At 40.0% G+C, this 27,669-nt stretch overlaps 1 protein-coding gene across 2 annotated transcripts in view; it reads left to right on the top strand.

Moving 5' to 3' along the window:
- LOC121872609 overlaps nt 1–27,669 on the top strand; it is a 160,818-nt gene that overhangs the window by 123,021 nt on the left and 10,128 nt on the right. For both annotated transcript variants that reach the window (XM_042375475.1, XM_042375474.1), the window contains exon 14: nt 14,018–14,094. In XM_042375475.1, the coding sequence (XP_042231409.1) occupies nt 14,018–14,094 (77 nt within the window). The remainder of the gene's footprint in view (nt 1–14,017; nt 14,095–27,669) is intronic.

Genomic DNA, 27,669 nt, shown 5'->3' with positions numbered 1-27,669 from the left:
ACAAAGAAACTACTTAAGTTCTCAATGTACCAACCTATCTATCTCTAAATCTATTATAGCCCAAGGATTTGGTCTGAGAATTTAAAAGGTTATATGATTGTCATTATTTTATGTACAATACTGTATATAAATATGTTGAAGAAAAATGGAAGCATGATGAAGGAAGAAAAATGGAGACTAAGAAGAGATTTTTTTTAACCCTTAAACTGTGATGTGCATCATATGATGACAAGTTTTTTTATTCACTGTTTTAATATTGTGTGCCAAGATTAGAATTCATAAAGAGAATCATGTTTCCCAAAAGACCACTTACCCCACCCATGCAACATTTAGGCATGGAAGATACATTTTTGTTGCCATCCTCCATAGTGATCCCCCAGTTTATCTCTTCCCTCCTAGTCTCTTGTACCTATGTGCTCACTTAAACACTCCACCACAGGAAATCTTTAATTTTGTATGAATATTTTATGTTTTAAGAAATTTTTTCTTGTGTTATTTTATGTTCACAGTTTAAGGGTTAAACAGAATCCAAGATGGTGGGAAAGAACAACAAAATATTGTTGAAGTGAAGAGTACTGTAGTTGGATATGCCAACACTGAAAGAACATTGCAGCTCAGGTGTTGCAAAAGATGAGCCGGTGGATGCTTGCCCCACAAGGGGTCACAGGTCAAGTTTGAAGAAGCCACAAGTCCAGAAAACTGTGAGGGCAAACTTTTTCGGAGTGTTGTGACAACACTGAGTGTGAGCTTCTTCAAGATCAGACTTGACCAACACTGGAGCAGGTTCAGATACATTCAGGAGCTCGTTCATGCTCAATACTTGCCAACAGTGCTTAACAGAGATGGCACTGACTGCCCAAGCGGCCAACAGCCGATCAGTGGCGAAGAGGATAAAAGTAAAATTAGTCAGTACAGGTTGGACCCTGCTAATTCAGGACCTGATAGTCTGGCAGCTTCAATGGTTTGGGACGGTGTCATAGCTCACTTCTCGTGGCTGTTACCACTACTTTACCTTTAAATAATTATAATTTACACCTAAGTATGCCTTCTAAGAGACCAGCAAGTAGTGGAAATGGTTGTAATGCAACGAAACATAAGGCCGCGGGCTCGTAACACTCGTCTTGCCCGCGGTGCTCACTGTTTCTCTGTGGATATCGGTCACACTGGAATAACCCATTATCGTACATCCTTCTTTCCTCACACAGCCAAACTGTGGAATGCTCTGACTTCTTCTGTGTTTCCATACTCATACAATCTGTCTCACTTTGAAAAGCTGGTTTTCCAGCATCTTCATGATGTAGATTAATATAATCTTTTTCTTTTCTATTTTTAATTTACTTTTACCGTACGGTCCTCTTATTTTTTTTTGCCCCTAGGCCCTGTTGTGGGTCAACAACCTGTGTCCAGGTGGGCTATTCCCTGTAAAAAAAATTATATTTTAGAAAAGATGTCTATACTGAAGAAATTAGACAGTAATAGTACATTTTATGCAATACTTTGCCTTTTCAACCTCGGCTTCGATGGTACAGAATTTTCGCTAATCCGGAACTGGTCTGGTCCCAAGCTTCCCAGATTATTGAGGTCCACCCTGTATTAAGGATTATATTTGTTTGGTATAATGATTGGTCTTAGACGCTTTTATACTGCACAAGCACTGTTGGTGAAGTAGTGTTTGAAAATTACAGTACAGGTACAGTATTTAACCCTTAGGCTTCGGGTCGCTTCCTATGACGTGTGTCTGTCGAGCTTCAAGTCACGTCACATGACGTTTTGATCTTTCGCAGGCCTATTTGAATAAAAATGGCGGGCCTGGCTAGATTATGTTGCCAAGTAGTTATTTATCTTTCACTCAGTCACACATGAGAGCTGCCCAGTCTCTTCTCAGCTCTAGTGGTGTAGGAATTTTGCCCCTGGACTTAACTCACTTCACCATGTGTTTCTACCCACCAACCCCCAAGCACAAGTACTGTACAGTATAGTAATGTATTGTGATCAATTACTGGAACAGTAATGATGATTGTTAATAGTGTAAAAAGTAATAATATAGTAAAGTAAGTGTCCTGTACTGCCTTCAAATTAGTGTGTTTACCTCATTACTACTCTTTCACACACACACACGCCATTTAACGAACATTGTTGACTCTTCCTAACTCGGTGTTGCCAACCTGTGGTGAGGACATTTATTTATTTCCTGTTTATATCTTGCAGGGCCAGTTTGTGAGACTATAATAACTTTTTATCTTTTTAAATGTTCCCGCAAGGAACCATAGCTCTCGAAGCCCAGGGTTAAAATGTCATAAGGTCAAAAAAAAAAAAATTGAACCCATATTAACCAACAAGTTAAGGAGTACAGGTATGCAGTACTGTACCCCAATTTGCAATAGCACTTTACTCCTTGAATCTATTTTTGTATATGTATATAATTTTTTTTACATTTTATTTATTTATTTATTTTTATGGAAAACATATACCCGGTAATTGACAATTACGTCTAAAGAAATGGAATGTTACATATGTTCCAATAAGTTTGAGTATCTACCGTACATGTAACAATTTTTTATGAGCCAAGGAAATCTTTAGAGTCCAGCTCCTCACTTCAACTGAACTCGCCAGCAATTTCTGCATTTTGTGGGCAATTTACCTTGTTTAGAGATGTCAGGAAAGCAACCAGAAAGTTAAATGAGCAGCAGCAATACTCCTAGTGGTAAGAGGGCCCACAAAGTCATCACTTTAGATGTCAAGTTGGAGGTGATAAGTCACATTGAGGCTGGTAAAAATACAATGGCCATTGATAAAGTTTTATGACTATGCCTGTCAACTGTGGTGTTTATTAACCCTTTGGTTGCGGGAGGTTACCCTAAACTGAATAAAATCGTCTGGTGGTAGCCAGAATAAAATAGCAAGTGCGTGAAATGCAGCGAAAGGGTTAAACATATTACAGTTTTATTCATTAATGTGTGGCCTGTGTATGCTGCAATTCCAATTTTTATCATCATGAACAGTGTCACTTAATATGTGGTGAAGATTTTCATTTTTTATATGCCTCGGGTTATTTCACAACTTTTTAATTATATTTTTTATTTCATACTTATCTAAGTTATTACCATTTCTCCAGTATACAGTACTGTACTTTACTGTACTGTTAGTCACTTATGTAACATTTAGCCTATTGTAAGTAATAAAACAATACCTATATATTAATGAACGAAGCTTGATTATGTTATTGTTCCATGATAATTAATTATTATATAGGCTGTATTTTTATTATCTATACTCTGTGGTGGGTATTGACTATGTTGATGTCATACCAAACATAAATAATAATAATAATAATAATGATAAACGGTTTATTGAAAAAGTTTGCAGCCCGAAGGCTGAAAATATACATTGGACATAAATGACTTATTACATACATTGGTGGTTTAACAAAAGCCTTCATTAGAGAAAGGTGAAGGAACATACAGAGAACATACAGATTAATGTTTACACATGTAGATCATGTGAGCTGAGGTGTTGAACAGCAGATACATAGTGTAGTAACTCCCTCACAGATGGCGTTATGAGGGGCATCACGTGGAATACTGTACTAGTTCCCTCACAGGTGGTGTTATGAGGGGCTTGACGTGGTGTAGTAATTCCCTCACAGATGGTGTTACGAGGGGCCTGATGATGTAGTAGTTCCCTCACAGATGGTGTATGAGGGGCACAGCCATGCGCTACAATGCAGTACAGTATACAATGTTTACTTCTGGGAGAGGTTTAGTTTCATCCTCATAAAAATTTTCAAATTTATGTTAAGGAATATTGATTCCTTTCCTTTTTTCTTTTTTTTCTCTCTCTCTCCATGAAAAAACAATGCACTTAGCTTCTATCAAAAAATTTCTTCAAGTTGCCAGTTAGCATGATAACAGTCATTCAGTATATTTCCACCGATTTTGTGGGTCACTGGGTCAGTTGGAGGTGACATGGCTGTGATATACTGTATTAGTATGCCTTTTTTTTTCCAAGGTGTACCAGAGCACTGTACATAGCTTGGTTAATTTTACTTGTAGTAGGTAAATAAACCCCTTAAGCTTTGTTGCTCTTTTTTGTATTGAATTACATACATGCATTTTTTGTTTTTGTTTTGTGAATGCTCTCAGTCCCTATCTTGCAAAATAACCTAAGGCTGCTGTATATCCCAACTCCCAATTTATAATGGTAATCAGTGGATAAATACAATTGCTTTTGTGATTATTTGGTTGATTACGTGGTTTTTAGGAACATAGCCCTTTTGTAAATTGAAGTGCCTGTATGTGCTCTGCCTGTATTGAAATTTTATTAATATAATTTCAAAGAATTTGCTGTAAGGATAAGGGAGTATGTCTTGGGATATTTTTGTGATGAACACCTAGTTGAGGTGTATAAGCATCTCAGGGGGCACTACTCAGTTGAGTGTCCTTACTTGGAGCTGGCGGACGCTCGCCCCACAAGGGGTCACAGCTCAAGATCGAAGAAGCCGCAAGTCCAGAAAACCGTGAGGGCAAACTTTTTCGGAGTGAGGGTTGTAAACTCTTGGAACAATCTACCAGAGAGTGTTGTGACGGCACCGAGTGTGAGCTCTTTCAAGAGAAGACTTGACCAACACTGGAGCGGGTTCAGGTACATTCAGGAGCCGGTGCATGCCCAGTATTTGCCAACAGTGCGTGACAGAGACGTGACCGATCGCCCGGGCGGCTAGCGAGCCGATCTTTTGGTGAAGAATATAAATGAAAAGAGACGTGACCGATCGCCCAAGCGGCTAACAAGCCGATCAGTGGCGAAGAGGATAAAAGTAAAAAGTAAAAAGTAAATGGCTATCCCCTGTTCCCTGTATAAGTGTACACAGTATACCATTTTAAGTTCTTTAATTGGTACAAATATACAGAAAAAACATCATTTTGTATCAAGAACATACAGAAAGCAAGTTCTGTACATGTACTGTAATTAGTATTGAAAAACATGTGAAATTTCTCCAAAGATCATTAAGATCACTAAATTCAATAATTAAAACATTTGGACTTCATCTTCTTATTATGCACTTTTAATAATATATGACACCTATCATTTGTACCAGCACCAGTGTTGATCAAGTCTGGTCTTGAATGAGGTCACACTTGGTGCCATCACTTTTACTTTTATCATCTTCGCCACTGACTGACTCATTAGCTGCTTGGGCGGTCGGTCACGTCTATGTTATGCGCTGTTGACAGATACTGGGCATGTACTGTCTCCTGAATATGTTGGAACCTGCTCTAGCGTTGGTTAAGTCTGGCCTTGAATGAGCTCACACTCAGTGCCGTCACAATTCTCTCCGGCAGAATGTTTCAAAAGTTCATAATTCTCACTCCGAAAAAGTTTGTCTTCACAGTTTTCTGGACTTGTGGCTTCTTCAACCTTGAGCTATGACCTTTTGTGGGGCAGATGTCTGCCAGCTCCAGGTATGTACATTCGACTGAGTAGTGCCCTCTGAGGTGTTTGTACACTTTGATTAGGTTGTCCCTAGACCATCTGTAGTATAAGCTAGGCAGTTGCAGGCATTCTAATCTCTCTGGGTAACTGAGGTTCCGTAGAGAAGGCACCAGTATTGTGGCCCTCCTTTGGACATTTTCAATCGATTGACAGTCTCTAGTATACCTCGTGATGAGCATCGGACCACCCAAATATCTAAACTACCTTCTTATAAGGCCTACTTGTTTCGTTGCCTGATTCACCTTCTTCTCACAATGGCCCGTGAACTTACGTTCATTGTTGACATACACACTCAGGTCTTTTTCACATTTGGTCTCAATGCAGTTTCTTCATCCTATTGAGACATGTGATACATCTCCTTACTGTTGGTGCTACCCAGGTGCATCCTCTTGCACTTCATGACATTTAATCTAAGTAGCCATTTCTTCAACCATTCTTGAAGCTCATATAGATCTTTCTGTAGCTATTCACAGTCTGTGGTTCTTAATTTCCCTAAATAACTTGGCATCATCTGCAAACATTGTATCGAATAGTGTATAGCTTCTGGCATATCACTTATGAAGCAAACAAACAACAACAGGCCCAATACACTGCCCAGAGGTACCCCATTTGTCACGGATATGCATGACAATTCCGTACCATTTATACCACACACTGTTTGTGGTCATGCAGAAAGTCTCCGATCCACACCCTTCCAATTTAATTCTGAGCCTTTCATGGTGTACACTGTCGAAAGCTTTGTTAAAATCTAGGTATATATTGTCGATATTTCTGCCTTATTCAAGAATTTGCGTCCAACCATCAAGCACCTTGAGTAATTGTGTTAAGCATGATTGTCCCGGCATGAAACTGTGTTGGCATCTCTTATGATGCTCTCTGGTACTTTGCACACTGTGCTGGTTAGGCTCACTGGTCTATAATTATTTGTACAACAATTCTACAACTCTACAAGGTATATCGGGTTGATGTACCCTCAATAGTGTTACAAACTCCGCTCTCTTGTCAAGGAACGTGTCAATATTAGTGTACATGACTTTCAAGCCAGAAATTGTCCTCAGTAATGTCTCTGGTCTTAGTATTGACTCCAGCCCCCCTCCAGTCTCTGCAGCTGCCTCGTTTACTGTATCCCATGTGTCTTGTGGGGTGTGGTCAGAGATGACATTGTTTACATGATAATCACCTCCTCCTGGGTGGGAGGTAGAGTGTCTCACTGTCCCCTGGCTCTGTACTGGTGCACTTGCCTCCACTACCCTCAGGGAGGTTGTTCCAAGAGTTCACAACTCTCACTCCAAAAGATTTTGCCCTGACAATTTTCTGAACTGTGGCTTCTTCAACCTTAGGCTGCAACCCCTAGTGGGATGGGCATCTGCTAGCTCCAGGTATGAACACTCAACTGAGTGGTGTCCTTTGAGATGTTTATAAACTTCTATTAAGTCACCCATTGCTAACTTATAGTATACAATATAATATAAGCTAGGCAACTGCAGGCATTCTAAGCTCTCTGGGTACCTGAGGGTCATAGTGCATGCGCTAATCTGGTGGGTGGCCCGCCTTTGGACGTTTTCAATCAACTGACAGTCTAGCATATTTTGGAGACCAGACAGAATAGAACAGTGAAGTACAGTACCTCACTTTTGAAGAGCATAATGAAGGATGGACCGTCTAGGTACCTGAATGCCCTTCTTAGTTCTCACAATGGTCCGAGAACTTCAGTTTGCTGTCAAAAGACACACCCAGGTCCTTTTCACATTTGGTCTTCAATAATATTGTTTCTTTATCCCATTGGGACATGCATATCGTTGGTATTACTTAGGTGCATGTATGAAATTTAATCTTAACAGCCATTCCTCGTAACACTCTTCAAGAGTGAGGTACTTCCCCATTTGGAATACTGTCACCCCATCTGGTCCCTGAGATATACTAGAGACTGTCAGTTGATTTAAAATGTCCAAAGGAGGGCCACCAGACTGGTGCCTGCACCTTGGCACCTCAGTTACCCAGAGAGATTAGAAGGCCTGCAACTGCCTAGCTTATACTACAGAACAAATGGCTAATGGGTGACCTAATTGAGTGTCCATATCTGGAGCTGGCGGACGCCCGCCCCACTTGAGGTCGCAACTTAAGGTTGACGAAGTCACAAGCCCAGAAATCTGTGAGGGCAAGCTTTTTCGGTGTGAGAATTGTAAACTCTTGGAAAAACCTGCCAGTGAGTTTAGACAGCACCGAGTGTGTGAGCTCTATCAAGACCAGACTTGATCAACCATGGAGCAGGTACAGATACATTCAGGAACCAGTGCATGCCCAGTACTTGCCAACAGTGTGTAACAAAGACGTGACCGATCGTCCAAGCGGCTAACGGGCCGATCAGTGGCGAAGAGCATAAAGGTAAAGAAAAGTAAGTCACTCGGTACATATACAAGAACACCCATTTCTGTCTTACCCCTTGATTGTTACTTGAGCTTCTACCTTCCAAAAACACCTAACAAAAAGCTACTTCGTCTCAACACCTCTTCACAAACCATCGTAATTCCAACATGAAGGACTTCTGTAATGTGTTTTATGAACACACAATCCCTCTAAACAGGGCTAATGGGTTTGCTTGATTTGGGTTTTATTGTGGTGATGCAGTGATGACGAGGATGTCATTGTTATGATTCCTTGGCAGATAGTGATGATGTTTTAATGCTTGACCGTTATAGTTGTGGGGATCTAGAGTGTACTGATTGTTAGATTTGCTGTGCAGTATTTTTGCCATTTCATTGTGGTTCCATTATAGTGGTGGTGCTGAGGTAGTGTACTGGTAATAGTTACCGGGTATGTTGTGATTCTGGATATGTGGCAGAGAGGACTATTTGGTGATTGTACTGTAGTTTTATCTTTGTGGTTGTGGTGGCGGTACTCTAGTGATTGTGGTACTGGTGATTTAGTCTTCTGGCTGTGCGATTATGGTAGTGGTTATTTGAATGTGTGGTGGTAACGTAAAAGATGTGGTTGTTTAATGGGAATATGTAGTGGTTTGGATATTGTGGTTATGTAACCGTCGTAGTGATGTAAAGATTTATGACTGGTAGTGATATTGGAGGTCGTGGGTATGTCATTGTGTTGGTAATGTAATTGTTCTGAGATGTACGGTAATAGTAATGAATAAGTGGTAGGAGTGTTGGTGTGATAATGGTTTGGTGGTTGTGTGGTGGTTGCTGTTGTTTAGTTGTGGCTGAGCAATGGTAGAGAAGCACCAGTCGATGTGGGGTGAGGACGTGATGTTTATTGTGTGTTGCTGTTGGTGGTAATGTACGAGCGTATCTGGCGTCATCATCTCTATTAATGGTAGTGGTGAATTGTTATTGCTATTTTGGTGCCAGTTTGGTTATAGTAGCGACGAGTAACCAACCAACCAGGTGGAGCGCACCGGAGGTGGTGACCGTCATAATCCTGTTAAGTGGGAAGGGTGGCGAGGGTGGTGGGGAGTGGTCGGGTCTCTATGGCCTAGGGAGGGATGTTGGGAGGGAGTGTCCTGCCCGCTCCACTCCACCGGGCCCAGTATACTTCTAGACTTGTTACTATTAACTGTTATCCTAGAGCTCATCCTTTACCACTCAGAGCTCCTCATTTACCAGCACTCATATATCAGCTGAGGTAAGAACTCACTTTACTGTCGTCTTTAGATGTCTCAAAGTTGTAATATGTAGTTTTTTAAATATCTTTGAGCAAGTGTTGTACCGTTTGGTTTTGTGTGGTCATGTTTTGTAGAATAAGAAAAAAAATAATATTTGAGGTACTAATGCATTTTTTGATAATTGGGAATACTGTAATAATTTTGAAATGGGTGTTGAGAATTCTTGTTTGCAACTAGCTGGAGATTAAAGTATATATATGTTTATACCATCTTGATTGTTTTCGTTAAATACAACTCTTCAAATGCGCTATCTCATAATGAATCATGAATAACTTCACATAACGAAATAACTTTAGATATTGACACACTACAGTATGTGTAACAGGCAGGCTGTGCTCTGTGGTGCACTGATAACGTATAGGGCCGTAATTAAAACAAAACATACAGTACTTTGCTCTCACCTATGATCTGGAATGTTAGATGATAAATGTTTAAAAACGGCAGAAAACTACAGTAGTGTCAGTGCCAACCAATTTTGGGGGGGGAGGTAAGGAAGAGATGGTTTTTGACGTGTTTTTTTTTTTTTTTTAACCACTCAGGTCAGTAATTCCGAAGAGGAAACCGAACATCGGGTTACGTCTAAGTAATCTGACAAGTGGATTCATCAGACTCGAATAACAGTTTAAAACTTGAACGTGTGTCAGAATGGCTTACGCCTTTAATATCATATGATGAGATCCATCTCCTGAAACAAAATGAATGCTAAGAACAAATTTAAAGTGTAATGAAGCACTGGTGCACAGATCATACCTTGTGGAGTAATATATATGCAAAATACTAATTAAAACCCGTAAATTGAGTGATTAATAATTACTGAGCACTCTTTATCGCTTAAGGACCTTTTTCCAATGATATATAATTTTTACCAATTGTCAGCATACTAGCTGGTCGGGCGTCGGTTTGTTCACTGTTTCGCACATTTGTTCTCTATTACGACATTCATTGTCCAGCATCAGTAAAAGAGGATTACCTGGAGAAAACCCGCCATGTTCTGCTAGATCACGGAGTAACACCCGACCTTTTGTAATCCTACCCGGAGATCGAATCCCCTCGAATTAGCTAGCAAAAGGCAACCGCTCTTATAATTTCATGACGAATTGTGGTGAATTTAAAAAATAATAATATTAATATTTATGTGTATAATATTCTAGTGATGCATCTCAACGGTTAAACTGCTACTTTTGATATATATCGACACCAATCAGTTAATGTTTAAACTCTTAGGTGAGTTTTTGTTCTGTTTTATTAAAAAAAAAACTAATCACGTAATACGGTTTTAGCGTCTGTCTTTTTTTATCCGAAAAAGTATAATGGCTGTGATGGGTAAAATAAATTATTTATGAAAGTATATTATTTCATTATGTTAGTAGTAAGCTTCCACCATAGGACGTGAGTCCGGCCGGCTTGTTTTCTTAGCGCGTGTGAAGCCAAAAGCGATTTTGGATGACGAATTTTAACATTATATAAAGGCAGTTTTATATTTCAGTGTTAGGAAACTGTGCCCTTTGTAAGTATTTTTTGATGTATAATGTACAGTATGGACCAATCTAACAATTATCAGGGGTGTATTTGAAGTTCAAGAGGAAAATATACAATCAATGAGGTTATGGGGGTTTATGAAAATAGTGCGCGGTATTAAACATTCGCATTGTACAGTATGGGGTAATTTAACGTTTATCTCTTTTCATCGTTAATAAGATTTTATTTCTCCATGGCAATATGTGACGAACCGAAACGAGATAACATTTGAAAACGCAGTTCTCTATCGTTCATTTATGGGGGTTGTAGGATGTTGGAGCAGTTGTGTCAGCAGTTACTCGCACTTGTACTGCTTCCACCTAGGTCATCTGCCCTTCCACACACTCCTCCACTTTTGGTTCGTCACAGATACAGAATGGATTTCAATATTCGTTATTAATTTATGGCAATGTAATATCACCATGCTTTAAGTTCTTAACTAGTTATTATTATCATATTTTGTTAAAAAAACAGTATTATTAAGTTGATCCAGCACTTTTTAGCAGCAAATAGGGCTTAGGTAAATGTTATTTTTTGTACCCAGGGGGTATACAGTAAAGCTGATGAGTGGTAACTGGATGACAAGTCTGAAGTTACTGGGTGCGTTGCCGCGTCCTTGGAGGATTGTGGTCGTATAAGGACTTGTTGCCGAGTGTGAATATTAGGATCTCTGGAGCAACTTTGCTTCTTTTAGGAAAAATTTGGGTTATGGGTTAATTATCATGTTAGTGGAGATGATTATATACAACCAGGGTGTAAAAGTCGGGCCATGTTGATATTTAGTGATCTTATTTGCATTTACAGCTTAAGAATAAACACGCAAATTAAAAATATGCTCGCTTCTGGGTTAAAGTTATAACTTCAGCATTTTATTTATAGTAACCTTGATCGTTATGGTTGGCATTTATTTGTACAGAAAGAAAATGATGACCAAGAAAATTTGCCTTTAGGTGAAAGGTGTTGGTAATGTTGAGGTGCAGATGAAGGAGACGGTTGGTAAGTAGACATTCGAGTAAAATTGTAGTCGGTTCACCTAAAGATTAGACACCCCAGCTTATTTCACCTGAAAAGTTACCACTTAAGTTACCTGGGGGGTGATTTTAGGTTAGTGTACGTTAGATTGTTACCTTTAGGTGAGGTAATGTAGGTGGTTAATCTTCAGATGAAATAAGCTGGGGTTTTCAGTCTTCAGGTTATCCCTTTAGTCTTGGATCAGCAAAGGCGGATCCAGGGGGTGGTCTTGGGGGTCCAGACCCCCTTTTCACCAGAAAATTCCAATACTTTTTCTTTAATGCAGTATTGTACTTAGGCGTTTTCGTACAGTAAAAAGTAATTAATATCGTCCACAGAATATCTCCTAATATCAAGTGCACATAACTTCAAAATGGCCTCATAATGCCCATGATATTGGTCAGAATTCAAAATAATTCGGGGGTTAAAGCCTCCCCCCAGCTGGGCGGGCTGGCTATGCACGCCATGTTCCCCCACCCACAACTTCTTGGATCCCTATTTAGATATTCTTGGATCCGCCCCTGATCAGCCAGTGTTGAAAATAAAAATAAGAGGGTAATTAAAGGTCATATTGAGGTCGACACTACAGTATTTAGATAAATGCTAATGGAGTGTGGGAACAGATTTTGTTTATAGCTGCATTTAAAGTAAAAATCGAACGGTAAATATTCGTACATTGGCTGTTGTTAAGTTTTGGTATGAGAAAAGTTTTTTTTTTTTACGTTTTTCGGCGTGCTTTACTAAAATCGGCCCTTCATTTCTTGTGCAAATTAGCAGAAACAATTTGCACAAATATGGAGATAAGATTTGAGTAAAACATACCAAAAAACACAAAAGAAACCCTATTCTCATACCAAAAGAACCAACCTACCTGACCTAACGTAACCTACAAGGAGGACGAGGAAAGGAAGAGACAACTGACCAAGTGAGTAGAACCTCAGGTAAACATGGCGGGAACCTGCGGACAGCCATTGGACGAATATTAACCAGACAAACTATCTGCTTCGTAAAATATTGATTTGATTTTCACACACACACACACACAGACGTTTAAGTTTATATGCGTGCACATATACAAAACTAAATAAACATAGACTATACATACTAACACACTTTAGTTCTCTCCCCCACACACACACACACACAGTCGAGAAACTAATATGCTCACTTTCCTTTTACTATGGTGGGCAGTTAGAATGATAGATCATGTGTTCAGTGTTACTTTTTTCTTTACTTTCGTCACAATATTGTTAACCTTATTATTTGTTCGCCAAGAGTGTGCGTGAAGTTAACATGTTTTTTGTGTTGACGTGAAGCGTTATAAAGGTGATTTAAAACTTAAGAGTACAACGTAATTGACTTTAAATATTCTGAGTATATAACTATTTCAAGGCTCATTAATTAACAGAAATAAGTCGAATTTTAAAATTTTGAACCCAGATCCTTTAACCAGCAAGTAAAGGAATGCCTTCGTACACTTGTTAAACAAATTCTGTTTTGACGTCTTTGCCAAAAGGTAAGGAAGAGGTCAGGCGTCTTGTGGGCAATCACAACTCTTTTTTTTTCTGGAAAGCCAAAACAGTGTTTTTAAATGGTAAATTTTATCTGTACCAACTGAAAAAAAATGCATATTAAGGTGAGTTAAAACTTGGGGTACAGCGTAATTTACATTTTAAATTAAATTTTTTTTAGTGATAGAAAAAAAAATTGCCATTTAAACGCGCTTGTTTTGACTCAACAGACAAAAGGCACTTGTTGCCCAAAAGACGCCTAACCTATTTAATACCTTGCGTGAAGCGATATAACAATGTGATCGTTATGGTCCACGTGATTATATGTTTTACAGTAGTGTACTGTATGTATATTATGTGTGCTTGTTTGTGTTGTGTGTGGGTGGGTGGATGTGGAGTGTTTTTCTAGGTTCTAGACTGCATATACAGGATGCGAGGAGTGTGACTTCGTATGACTAAATTATCTTAAGTCTGGTTGAGGTATGACAAACCATCAGTATGTATCCTTGTCACTGGTATGCTGTTGTAAGTTTGTAAATGAAATTGTTCAGCAATTAACGGAATTTCACGAAACTTGGTTAGGTGTTGATGAGTGGGTGATTTGCATGTCTTGATAATTGCATACCGATGATTTTTGTTAGTAAGAGCCATTTGTTGTGTAATAAGAAAAATATACAGGTATCTAGGTAATTCATTTCAGGAGTTTTTCTTTTCGTTGCTCACATTCTTCATAACACCACATTATTTGAAGCTCTAGGTGTGTGTAGTGTACAAAGCTAACATACATCTTTTTGTGTTTTGGGGTATACAGATCGGGGCGAGGAGTCCCGGCCCTCGTCGAGAATGTGTTTTCCCTCGCCTACACCGCCATCAATCCTCTGCTTCCAGGTAAGTTCCCGTTCATTATGCGTTCCTGTTCATTCTCTCTCATACTACCAGTCATGTAAGCGGTGTCTTAAAAAAATCATGTCTTCATCCCCAGTAAATATGTTCCCGGCTCATACTACCCGTTCTTTAATTTTGAAACAGTTTATTTAGCCAGAAAAAAATACAGATACAAAGTGAAACAATAACAGCAGTATCGGCTTCATCCTTCTCACCTTTTGCATATGAGGATTTCATTTTTGACAAATAAGGAGATGTGACGTGACAAGATTCAGAAAGCCAATCAAAGTTTGCTGAGCTGATGTGAACATATTGAGCAAAGGAGGAAGTGAACTTGGTGAAAGATTGGAAAAGAGAGATACAATTCAAAGTTGGATGATGATATGATATATATTGGGGGGAAACCGGAGAGGAAGAAGTAGAGGGACAGGACAACAATAATAAAATTTATTCGGTAAAATTATCATACACATTTACAATTACCGGGTAGATTGGCATGTATATAAACTTTGCAGTTATACAGTTCAGCATGAATATAGATAATGTAGGTATACGGTGCACGTAGGTCATGCGAGTATACAGTTTAGTTTGTACAATATGTACCTAGACAGTGCAGGTTAGTAACATTGAGAAACAGGTAGGAAGTAGGCAGCTATCAAACAGGGAGGTACTACCGCCTGGGAAGATATTGGAAGCTTAATGTGTTGTCTAATGGTAGACCCTGCTGCCATATGGCATCACGAAAATTGTGACCAAGTCCCAGGTTGCTGATCTGACTTTCTGCCTCATTTACACACAATTGCTGGGTCTCAATTATTTCTCTTACTTTGACAACACAACATACATATATCGTTCCTCACTATTGATTTTTTTATTGTTCTTTATGGTTGTTATTTTTATTATTGTCATCATTATCATTTTATTATATTTTTATTTTTTATTATAAATTTTATTTACTATAAGTTATTTTATTTTTAATTTTGTAATTTTATCAAATTTTATTTACTATGAATTATTATTATTATTATTATTATTATTATTATTATTATTATTATTATTATTATTATTATTATTATTATTATTACATTTTCGCCCACAGGCCCCGATGTGGGTCAATGACCTGTGTCCGGGTGGGCTAATCCCCGTAAAAAAAAGGGTAGCTGGCAAATCTGGCGGATGCTTAATTCCAGGATGGATCTTTGCATAGGCTTAATTTCTAATCAGTAATAGTGCTGATATTTACAAGAGTAATAGTGATTTATTTATTTGTTTATTTTGTTATAAATTCAACAAGCATTACATTGCGCCTGGACTTTGGGAGGCTGGTGGACCAGTTTAACAATACAACATTCTGTGGTTAATAATACCTGTATGTAAACTGAGGTAACCGGATGGGAAGAGGAAGAAGACATCCTCAAGAGTAATTGATTGTACGGTATATAGACCATCAGGAGTCATAAGTGTAAAGTCATGTGACTGTATTCACCTAAAAGATGATTTTTTATTTAAAAATTATATAACTAAAGTTGTAAATACAACACACAGTTATGATTATAAAACTACATTATAATTTCTGAAGAATAAACTTAAAAATTCGAGACACCCAGGAAAAAAGTTGTGTGTGTGTGTGAGGATGGAGATGGGTAGTTTGCGTGGATAGATGAATGTGGTGGCGATGGGATTTTTTTTTTTCATATGAAGTGACACTTGATGGAAGTCATGTGGCTTGTGTTTAGGAAGGAGACAATACTTGAATATTTCTCTTACGTCAGCTAGGACTAATGAAAGAGGAAGAGTCTGTGTTTCTCTTGATTGCAACCACCGTGCTCTGTAACAGTTGGTGTGTGTACGTGTTTACAGTAGTGTTTGTGTGTGTGTGTGTTTAGTGTTTGTGTGTTAACAGTAGTGTTTGTGTGTTTACAGTCGTGTTTGTGTGTGCTTATGTGTGTGTTAACAGTAGTGTTTGTGTGTGTGCTTATGTGTGTGTTAACAGTAGTGTTGTGTGTTTACAGTAGTGTTTGTGTGTGCTTATGTGTGTTAACAGTAGTGTTTGTGTGTGTGTGTTTAGTGTTTGTGTGTGTGCTTATGTGTGTTAACAGTAGTGTTTGTGTGTTTACAGTCGTGTTTGTGTGTGTGTGTTTAGTGTTTGTGTGTGTGCTTATGTGTGTGTTAACAGTAGTGTTGTGTGTTAACAGTAGTGTTTGTGTGTTTACAGTCGTGTTTGTGTGTGCTTATGTGTGTGTTAACAGTAGTGTTTGTGTGTGTGTTTACAGTAGTGTTTGTGTGTGTGTTTACAGTTGTGTGTGTGTGTGCGTGCACGTGCGCTTATGTGTGTGTGTGTGTGTGTGTGTGTGTGTGTGTATTAGTGTCTGTGCTTATGTGTGTATGTGTATTTTGCACAAGATCGTAGTAGCTGCCTCTCCATTTACTGTATTTATATGCAACTTAGCTCCTGCTTAAATAATCCTTCCATGCATTGATCCTAAAAGAAGAGCAGCACTTTACTTCACCGCATTCAGGTGTCTAACAAATTAGTGAATGAACCTCTTTCAATATCTTCCCAGGCCGTAGTACCTCCCTGTTTGGTAGCTGCCTACTACCTACTAACTCTGATGCAGAAAACCAAATGTTATGGGTTACCAGCTCCCAGAGTGATGGTGGTAATATTGTATATATGCCTTGAGCCCCCGAAACTCTTTACACCTTGTTTGGTTGAAGAAAATAAATTGTGCTCAGGCTCGCTGGGACGTGGGCGATGTCACGTGTAACATATAGTACAGTACAAAGCACTGTACATAAATAAGCTTCATGTATAAAACCTTGAATCATTGAAATATACTGTAGTAAACTCTGTTGTAGTCTTAAAAGTCTAAAAGTCTTATGTTGTATTATCTCTATCCTATCCTCTTAGTTAAAAACTGATCTAAATTCCATTCAAATAAGGCAGCGTTTAGTGGTGTCACGAGTGAGTTAGTGGGAAGCCCCACCAGTGTTACTTAGCCTTTCCTGTGTGCTTCGTAAATATAAATAACATCAGTGTTCATGCCATGTAACTTGTTTTCTTTAGTCTGTAATTTGTCAAAATGCATTTACTATAGGTTACAGTCTGGTTGTAGGCTATGTAATGATATGCGTGTGTATGTTTACAGAAGCAAGTATTTGTGTATAGTACTGTACAGGTAAGAAACTCCGAGGAAGAAGCGGGTGATGTATTAATTTGAGAGGTGGATGGATTTGCGGGGTCCCTAATACCCAGCACGCGGGTGTCCGCCTGACACATGACGTGGGTCCTGCACTTGTAGAGATTGTAACGTTAAGACATAATGTGGATGTCAGACAAGGACGGCAATAGTCCTCCACTTTATATTATTATTATTATTATTATTATTATTATTTTGCGAGATGAAATGAAAAATAAAATAGAACAATAATAAAGAAATCATTCTCTCTGCAGCTTGATGAAAAGATTTTTTCCGTATTAACAGATTTGGCCGAAGTGACTTGTAATTTTGTAATACCAGTACTGTATATATCTTTAGTTTGCACTGATAGTGTTTTACCTTCCTTTCATTCTTTACAAAAAATCGACAAGGCTAATAAATCAAAACACTGCATCATATGTGCCAATTATATTGATTAATCGATTATGTCGGTACTGTATATCTGTCTGCTTATCAGACCAAAGTAAACCTTCCCCCTAGTATTGTATAGTGTTACTGTAGGGCTGCACGGTGGTTGAACTAGGGGGTTAAGGAAGGGGAAAAGAACGAGCGTCAGTGAAGGGATAAGGAGGGGAAGCCCCTCAGGTTGAGTGTGACGCGTGCCTAGTTCCCTCCCTCCCGCAATGGAGCACCGCCACCTTACCACACGCCTCTCATCAGCTGACAGTCGCTTGAAATTTTTATAGTTTTAATATAGCTACGTTGCTTTTTGATAAGACCTCCGGATTGACGCTGCATATGATGCATACCACAATATATTAAGCTACTCATGTGGCTTTTACTCTTGTAAAGGATCTTAGGAGTCCAGTATGTAAGGACAAATTACATATATCTTGAAGGCTAACAGTGAAGGAATATGGGTGGCGTGTATTTATGTGGTTCAACGGTTAAAGTCAGTTTCTGCACTTGATAAAAACTTAAACTTTTGAAACAAAGATAGTTTCCCCTGTAATGCTCAGCTGAGATACTGTGGGCGACATGCGAGTCGTGACTCATGATTTGTCCTGCTGATGGAGAGTACAGATCATGAGTCCCAAGAAGCCTTTAAGGCGGCGTCACACAAGCATTTTTCCCATCGTTTTATTTCATAAATTTTCAAAAAATGTTCAGTTTGTTGAGTGCATCCCTGTCACACATGCCAGTCTTTCCAAGTTTGTCAATTGTAAACAAAGAAGATGGCGCTGTATGCCTTTTTTTTTTTTTTTTTTTTTTTACGCTAGAGGTTGTACCTCTAGTCCGGCATTTCGTGGTCCGGAACGATTTTAGTTTGTCCAATAGGTAGATAGGCAGTTTTTTTTTTTTTTTTTTACTTATCTGAATTATTATTATTATTATTACAGGAGTATTAAATTTTTGCCCCTCAGGCCCCAATGTGGGTCAGTGACCTATGCCCGGGTGGGCTAATCCCCTTAAAAAAAAAAAAAGCCACGGGAAATTAAGGTTTGTTTACATCCGGCAGTTCGGCTGCTCTCTCTCTCTGCTTGTCTATACAGAGTACAACATTTAACCCTTCAATATATATGAGCAGTAAATAAGTGTTGCTTTCATATTCTTATGTAGAGTAATGACGATATATTTTCACATGTGCGCACTTACATACGAGCAGTCTCACTTTTTTTTTACCATTGATGGTTACCTACTTATATTGTTCCCTTTATTAACATTAAATAACATTACAGGTACTTCAAACAACCATATTAATTTTTTTACATTAATTTTACTACAGCTAAACTCAGGGTCTTATTTTCTTCAGTTTTATATGTAGAACCAATCAGTCACTGGTTTCGTTAGCTTTAACATAAACAATGCCGGCAGCCGTCTCGTCTCCTCTAATATTCCACGTATTATTCATAAATTGTATTGTTAATTTTGCACACACGTACATTAATTCAAAAAAACCAAATTCAGAAACATTAATTAAAATATATATGAACAGTAAATAAGTGTTGCTTTCATATTCTTATGTAAAGTAATGACGATATGTTTTCACGTGTGCGCATGCGCACTTACATACGCGATCTCTCTTTTTCTTTACCATTATCGTTAGCTACTTCTATTGTTCCATTTATTAACATTAAATAACATTACTTAAAACAACCATATTAATTTTACTACAGCTACAATCAAGGTCTTATTTTCTTCAGTTTTATATGTAGAACCAGTCAGTCACTGGTTTTGTAATCAACGAAAACAATGCTGTGTCATTTCCTCGTGTGTTTTAATATTCAACGTATTATTAATGAATTGTATTGCTCATTTTGCACACACAAACATTAATTCAATAAAAAAGACATTCAGTAATAAACAATAATGAATCTTTTGTACATAAGAGAAGTGACGCTGTTTACACGATTATGCACGTCGTCTGCACGTTGGCGGGCCGTTCAAACCCGTCGAAATTCAAGTTTCCGCCGTCAAAATTTTTATTTATTTATTTTTTGTGTGTTCCAATAAAATACGTTAAGAATTAAAAACTCGCGAAATTTGGGAAGCTACTATACGACATTTAACCCTTCAATATGTCTTCAAAGAGACCATGACGCAGAGAAAGTGGTGCTAGTGCTTCCAGGCATCAGCACAAGTCACTATCTATCCAGGAAAAGGGTGAATTTCCATGGTCCGGCAATTTCCATGGTCCGGCACCGGTCAGGTCCCGAGGTTGCCGGACTAGAGAGGTACAACCTGTATATCTTTCCTTGCGCAGCAAACTATTTCAAGTAACTTGGGACTCCTTGGCTTTTTTTGCTCCAACCTTTGGGATCTTATTTTAAGTCATTCATATCAGGTACATGTACCTCAACTACCCTGAGAGATTGGAGCGCCAGAACTTGCCGAGCTTATACTACAGACGGGCAAGGGGGCGACCTAATTGAGGTGTATAAGCATCTCAAGGGGCACTACTCAATCGAGTGTCCTTACTTGGAGCTGGCGGACGCTCACCCCACAAGGGGTCACAGCTCAAGATTGAAGAAGCCGCAGGTCCAAAAAAGTGTGAGGGCAAACTTTTTCGGAGCGAGAGTTGTGAACTCTTGGAACAATCTACCAGAAAGTGTTGTGACAGCACCGAGTGTGAGCTCTTTCAAGACCAGACTTAACCAACACTGGAGCAGGTTCAGGTACATTCAGGAGCCAGTGCATGCCCAGTACTTGCCAACAGTGCGTAACAGACGTGACCGATCGCCCAAGCGGCTAACGAGTCGATCATTTGGTGAGGAGGGTAAAAGAAAAAGTAAAGTTATTATATACTGTATTGATATACTGTACTGATGGATTATTCATTTCTTTAAGTGTTCTCAGGTCATTAAATAATGCAAAAGCACACGTATGGAAATTTGAAAAATAAGAACTACCACCAGTAAGTTCTAATCATGGGTATCTAAACTTTCACCCATCTTGGGGCAGTTTAGCTATGGTGACATCAATTATAGAATTGAAATCACGCCAAATCACCTTAATAGTCCCGCTATTCTTTTTGTAGAAACTCTGAGAGACAGTTTTCTATTCCTACATGTTAAAAGATCCAACTCACTACAAAGGGGAACCAACACCCAACCGCTGGACCTCATCATAACTAACAAGGATGACATGGTGGCCAAATTGGAACATCTAGTCCCTGACGGCACCAGTCACCACGTAACGTTGTCTTTCGGATTTGACTGTTACTTAGTTCATGACAACAGCAGGCCTAAGTTAAAATATTACAAGGGCAATTACGACGGGATGAGGGCGGAGACGGGGTGGTATTCACTGGCCTGATTCATTGAAAAATAAGAATGCAGACACTACACAGGGGGGTCCTGGGGTCCAGACTCACCCTTTTCATCAGAAAATTCCAGTTCCTTTTCTTTAATGCAGTATTGTACACAGGCATTTTTGTATAGTAAAAAGTAATTACTACCTAATATCAAGTGGATATGGCTTCAAAATGGCCCGAAAACGCCTGTGATATTGGTTAGATTTCAACACATCTTCGGGGGGGTTGATAGTGCCACCCAAATCCTCCAGCAGGTGGGCTCATTGTGCTCGCCATGTTCCCCACCCACAACTTCTTGGACCTCCCCCCGCCCCTTGATATTCCTGGATCTGCCCCTGCTACATTGAGTATTATAGCCAGTAAAGTAAACTACAGAGTATTTGATCGATGAATACATACCAAAGACCAAACCCATTGACTCCAGGAGTACAAGGAGACCATTACCACAAGATGCGAGTTAGGACAAATGAAGAGCAGGACATGCAGATGTATACCAAGTCCAGGAACCAAGCAAAGTCAGAGTGTAGAAAGGCTGAAAAAGAGTTGTCAAAGCAAAAGATTCATTAGAGTCCTGGCCCTGACATGGTGCATCCCATTGTGCTAAGAGAGGTGTGCAACAAACATGCCTTTTTTTTTCTTTTTTACGGGGATTAGCCCACCCGAGCACAAGTCACTGACCCACATCAGGGCTTGGGGGGCGAAAATATAATCATAATAATAATAATTAATAATAATAATAATAAAAAAAATAATAATAATAACCATAAATAAATACAAAGACGAAAAAATAAATCAAGAGTGAGTAAACGATATACAGTATGTATGTTGTGTTGTCAGTGGTAAGAGAAACAATTGAAACCCTGCAATTGTGTGTAAACGAGGCAGGAAGTCAGATCAGTAACCGGGGACTTGGTCACAATTTTTGTGATGCCATATGGCAGCAGGGTCTCCCATTAGACAACAAATTAAGCTTCCAGTATCTTCCCTGGATGAACAAAAGGTCCCCAGTGAATGGAAATGGATTATATGAGTACTGCATTCAAGCTGAGTGATCACCACTTCATGAATAGTTGAAGACCAATGAGCCTGTCCAGCATTATAAGAGATGCCATGATGGAACATTTATGATGAAACAACCTGGCAAAGGACTGCCAACATGATTTTATGCCAGGATGCTCTTACTTGATGCAATTACTCAAGGTGCTGGATGTTTGGTCTCAAATTCTGGAACAGGGTGGTAATATCGACAATACTGTATATATCTGGATTTTGCCAAGGCTTACGACAGCATGAATGGCTGAGAATAAAATTGGAAGGGTACGGGAATCGGGGAAGTGAACTAACATGGATTGAGGACTTTCTTCATGACCGCAAACAGTGTGTGGTGATTATTGGCACAAAATTGTCAAGTGTACCCATGGCAAGCAGGGTACCACAGGGCAGTGTACTGGGCCTGTTGTTTTTTGTTTCATAAATGAAATGCCAGAAACTATACTCTCTTCTATACAAATGTTTGCTGATGATGCCAAGTTATTCAGAGAAATTAAAAACCAAAGATACTGTGAAGAGTTAAAGAAACATATCTGTCAGCTTCAAAAGTGGTCGAAGAAATGGCTGTCAAGATTCAATGTCATAAAGTGTAAGAGGATGCACCGAGGTCATTGCAACAGTAAGGAGGCATATCACATGTCCCAACAGGACGAAGAAACTACTTTAATAGAGATCGAATGTGTAAAGGACCTGGGTGTGTATGCTGACAACGAATTGAAGTTATCAGGCGATTGTGAGAAAAAGGTGAATCAAGCATCTAAACTACTAGGTCTTATAAGAAGATCGTTCAGATATCTAGATGGTCTGTCCTTCGTAACACTGTTCAAGAGTGAAGTGCTTCCCTGTCTAGAATACTGTCACCCTGTCTTGTCCCCAAGATATGCTAGAAACTGTCAGTTAATTGAAAATGTCCAAAGGAGGGCCACCAGACTGGTGCCTGCACTATGGCACCTCAGTTACCCAGAGAGATAAGAACACCTACAACTACCTAGCTTATACTATAGACAGGCAAGGGGTGACCTAATTGAAGTGTATAAACATCTCAGAGGGCACTACTCAGTTGAGTGTCCATACCTGGAGCTGGTGGACGCCCACCCCATAAGGGGTCATAGTTCATGGTTGAAGAAGCCACAAGTCCAGAAAACTGTCAGGGAAATTAAATGAGGGCAAACCTTTTCTGAGCGGGTATTTTAAACTCTTGGAACAACCTGCCAGAGAGTGTTGTGACGACACCAAGTGTGAGCTCTTTCAAGACCAGACTTGACCAACAGTGGCACTGGTACAGATACATTCAGGAGTCAGTACATGCCCAGCTCTTGCAACAATGCGTAACATAGAAGCGACCGACTGCCCAAGCGGCTAACAAGCCGATCAGTGGCGAAAAGGTTAAAAGTAAAAAGTGTTAACTGATTCTTTCTCTCTCGTAATGAGTGTCAACATATCAACAAAGAAACCACCAAGCGGAGTGGCTGTATATGTAATGTGATAAGATTCATGACCTCACAGGGCACGGTGTACTGCCACTGACAGCAGATTAGGTAAAAGTGTGGCTAGAGCATGGGAAGCAGTAAGCAGGCATAATGCATATGATGTCAATGTTCTCAATGACTTCCAGTCACAAGTGCTAACTGTGCTAAGAATGATAAAACTGTGTCGTGGGTCAGCATATCGGGCCATTTATAATAAGCCGATTCACGTTGGGTCAAGTATCAGATTTCAGGGAATCTTTGTTCTTACATGGTGTGCTCTGCACTCTTTGTATAATATTGATTTGATTTTACCCACAAACAAATGCAAAAGTGAAAGTACTGAGTAACTTTGTAGTACTTGAGAGTATTATCAGAGATGCAGCGATGGAACATCTACTACGAAACAACCTTGTAAAAGATTGCCAACACGGTTTTATGCCGGGGCGCTCTTGCTTGACACAATTGCTCAAGGTATTGGATATTTGGACCCATATTCTAGAACGGGGTGGTAATATCGACAATATTTACCTAGATTTTGCCAAGGCTTTCGACAGTGTACCCCACGAAAGGCTGAAAATCAAACTGGAAGGGTACGGAATTCGGGGAAATGTCCTAGCGTGGATAGAAGACTTTCTACATGACCGCAAGCAATGTGTGGTGATTAATGGCACGAAATCGTCATCTGTACCTGTAACAAGTGGGGTACCGCAGGGTAGTGTATTGGGCCCGCTGTTGTTTGTTTGTTTCATAAATGATATGCCTGACGTTGTACACTCCTCCATACAAATGTTTGCCGATGACGCCAAGTTATTTCGGGAAATTAAGAACCAAGCGGACTGTGAAGAGCTGCAGAAGGACCTCTGTGGGCTCCAGGAATGGTCGAAGGAATGGCTGCTGAGATTCAATGTCACGAAGTGTAAGAGGATGCACCTGGGGCGTACCAACGGTAAGGAGGCGTACCATATGTCCCAACGGGATGAAGAAAATGTACTAGTTGAGACTGTGTGTGAGAAGGACCTAGGTGTGTATGTTGACAATGAGCTGAAGTTCTCGGGCCATTGTGAGAAGAAGGTAAATCAGGCAAATAAATTATTGGGTCTTATAAGAAGGTCGTTCAGATATCTAGACGGTCCGTCCCTCGTGACGATCTTCAGGAGTGAAGTGCTTCCCCATCTGGAGTACTGTCACCCCATCTGGTCCCCGAGATATGCTAGGGACTGTCAGTTGGTTGAAAATGTTCAAAGGAGGGCCAAAGCTGGTGCCTGCACTTCGGCATCTCAGCCTGCGAGATTGGAGCGCCTGAACTTGCCTAGCTTATACTACAGACGGGCAAGGGGGGACCTAGTTGAGGTTTATAAGCATCTCAGGGGGCACTACTCAGTTGAGTGTCCTTACTTGGAGCTGGCGGACGCTCGCCCCACAAGGGGTCACAGCTCAAGATTGAAGAAGCCGCAAGTCCGGAAAACCGTGAGGGCAAACTTTTTCGGAGTGAGGGTTGTAAACTCTTGGAACAATCTACCAGAGAGTGTTGTGACGGCACCGAGTGTGAGCTCTTTCAAGAGAAGACTTGACCAACACTGGAGCGGGTTCAGGTACATTCAGGAGCCGGTGCATGCCCAGTATTTGCCAACAGTGCGTGACAGAGACGTGACCGATCCCGGGCTGCTAGCGAGCCGACCTTTTGGTGAAGAATATAAAGGAAAAGAGTCGTGACCGATGCGGCAACAAGCCGATCAGTGGCGAAGAGGATAAAAGTAAAAAGTAAAAGTGATTTGTGAAGATGAACAGATATTGCCTGTATTTTATAGGTATTTTCAATTTAATTGTAAATATGAGAGTAATCAGTGGTACAGAAGACCCAAGGTACAGTGGAAATAGTACTCCACCGAAAAAGAAGGCAAAAGTGTTGATGACCAACCCAGAGTTGGGTAAAAACTGATGCAATTGATAGGTAGGTTGAAGATGTCGAATGGAATTATGGTTGCTTTACATCCTAAGATTGCTGGCCTTCCATGGTTATACCTTGAACATTTATTTAAATTGAAGCAGACAGGAAAAACTATTTTGCTCCTAGTGATGTTTATTGGCCATATGTGTACAGTATTTTTTCATTCCCTAATTAATTAATTAATTAATTAATTACCTTATCGATATTATATTTGAGAGGCTACTTTTACTTCTGCAGTACAGTATATTTTCAACTACAGTAGAAAAGTGCAGTATCATTTTACCCTTGATTAAGTACATATTATGAGTGATATTTTTACTTCAAATCAAGTAACTATTTTATTTGTAAAATTACAGTACAGTACTGTACTGTACTCTACTTGTACTTTAACATGAGTAAAAATATTTTGTATACCTGTACTGTATACTTTGCACACCTCTGTATACATTGACACATACACAGAACAATGTCCATATCCTCATCCTCATCCTCAGTCATCCTTTTCTTGTTTTATATGTACACATAATTATTATGATAATACAGTACAGTATAGTCTTCATTTACGCGGTCAATTGAACCCGTGGAGTACCGCGTAAAACGAGAAACTCGTAAATGAAATAACAGAACATATGTGATTAATTGAAATAGAGACTGGGCCGACCCCCAAACTCCACTTTTTGCGACACAATACGTACGTTGTAGTAAAAATATTATCTTAATTTTATGATGGTATGCACACACACATAATATAGAAGAGAAATATCAATAAGAGCATAATATACTGTACCAGGTAAAAGAAAAATCAAGGTTTAACACTTACGTTAGTAGAAGAGATGGGTCGGCATACGAGAATGGGGGCTGGTTCCGAGGCAGAGGGCAGATTACTGGCCCTCAGGTGAATCGCCATCACTATCCACCATAGTTGTCAGGGTCTCCCTGACAAACCCCTCAAAGTCATCACTGTCACTGGCTTGGGCTGGCTGTGGTGGGTTGCGGGCGAAGAAGTCAGTGATGTTACGCTGACGGCTAGTGTTGATGTGGTCGTGATACATCGTGATGTACGGCTCCATAGTTTGCAACAGATGGTTACTGAAGACTTCATAGCGGTGATCGTCAGGGTCGTTGGAAAGGACGAGCTTGAGTTTCTTGGCAAACTCGATGGCATCCCTAACATTACCATGTGTTAACTTATGTTCTTCTCAGGTTGCCGCACCACCTGCATCTTCACTGACGTCATCGTCTTCCAACATCTCGTCGGCAGTCACCTCAGGATCCCTGATTACCTCCATGATGTCGTTGTTGGTGGTCTCGGAGAAGCCTGCAGCTGTAACACTCTGTGCAGCTTCTCTTGCAAGGTCCACTGCCACTGCAACAGACTGAACCTCACCAGCCACAGGTTGACTCTGCCTCCCACCTGGGATACCCTGCAACACATGCCGCCACGCGTGACGAATCGTTGCCACAGACAGCTGCCCCCATGCCTCCACCAAGAAATCAACAGCTTTCTTGACGTTAAACATTTTCCAAAACGGTTTAACTCGCACTTCATGCTCCGCCAACTCTTGTTCTGCATCCTCGTTGTCGTCGCTCTCGCTATCTGTGCCACTCAGAAGGTTAAGCAACTCATCCTTGGTGTTGGTACAGTCGTTCAGGAGCTTAAACTTCTTTGCAGAGAATGCAGCCTTAACGTTGCATATCAACTCCTGGTCCATGGGCTGGATTAATGATGTAGTGTTGGGAGGAAGGAAGACCACATTTACATTGGGTTGATGATCGAACAGTAGGGGCGACTGTCCTGATGCGTTGTCAAGCAGCAACAAAATGTTGAATGGCACATTATTTTGCGCGCAGAATTTCTTGACGTCGGGAACGAAACAGTCGTCAAACCAGGAGAGGGACAGACCAGTGAACATCCATGCCTTACGTGAGGTTAGCCAGTGGACATTTAGCTTGGTCATGTCCATGTTCTTGTAGGCATGTGGCTTGCGGGCTGTGTGGATCACCGACAACGTGAGCTTACAGGTACCGGAGGCATTGGTGGTAAACAGGAAAGTGATGCGCTCCTTCTGCAATTTCCGGCCCTGACACTTGCTGGCAGACTGGTCAATGAAGGTCTTGGAAGGTAATTTTTTCCAA

Source organism: Homarus americanus, unplaced genomic scaffold (assembly GCF_018991925.1).
Source record: "Homarus americanus isolate GMGI-L3 unplaced genomic scaffold, GMGI_Hamer_2.0 scaffold39155, whole genome shotgun sequence".
Lineage (NCBI taxonomy): Eukaryota > Metazoa > Arthropoda > Malacostraca > Decapoda > Nephropidae > Homarus > Homarus americanus.
This window is presented reverse-complemented; position numbering and strand designations above follow the sequence as displayed.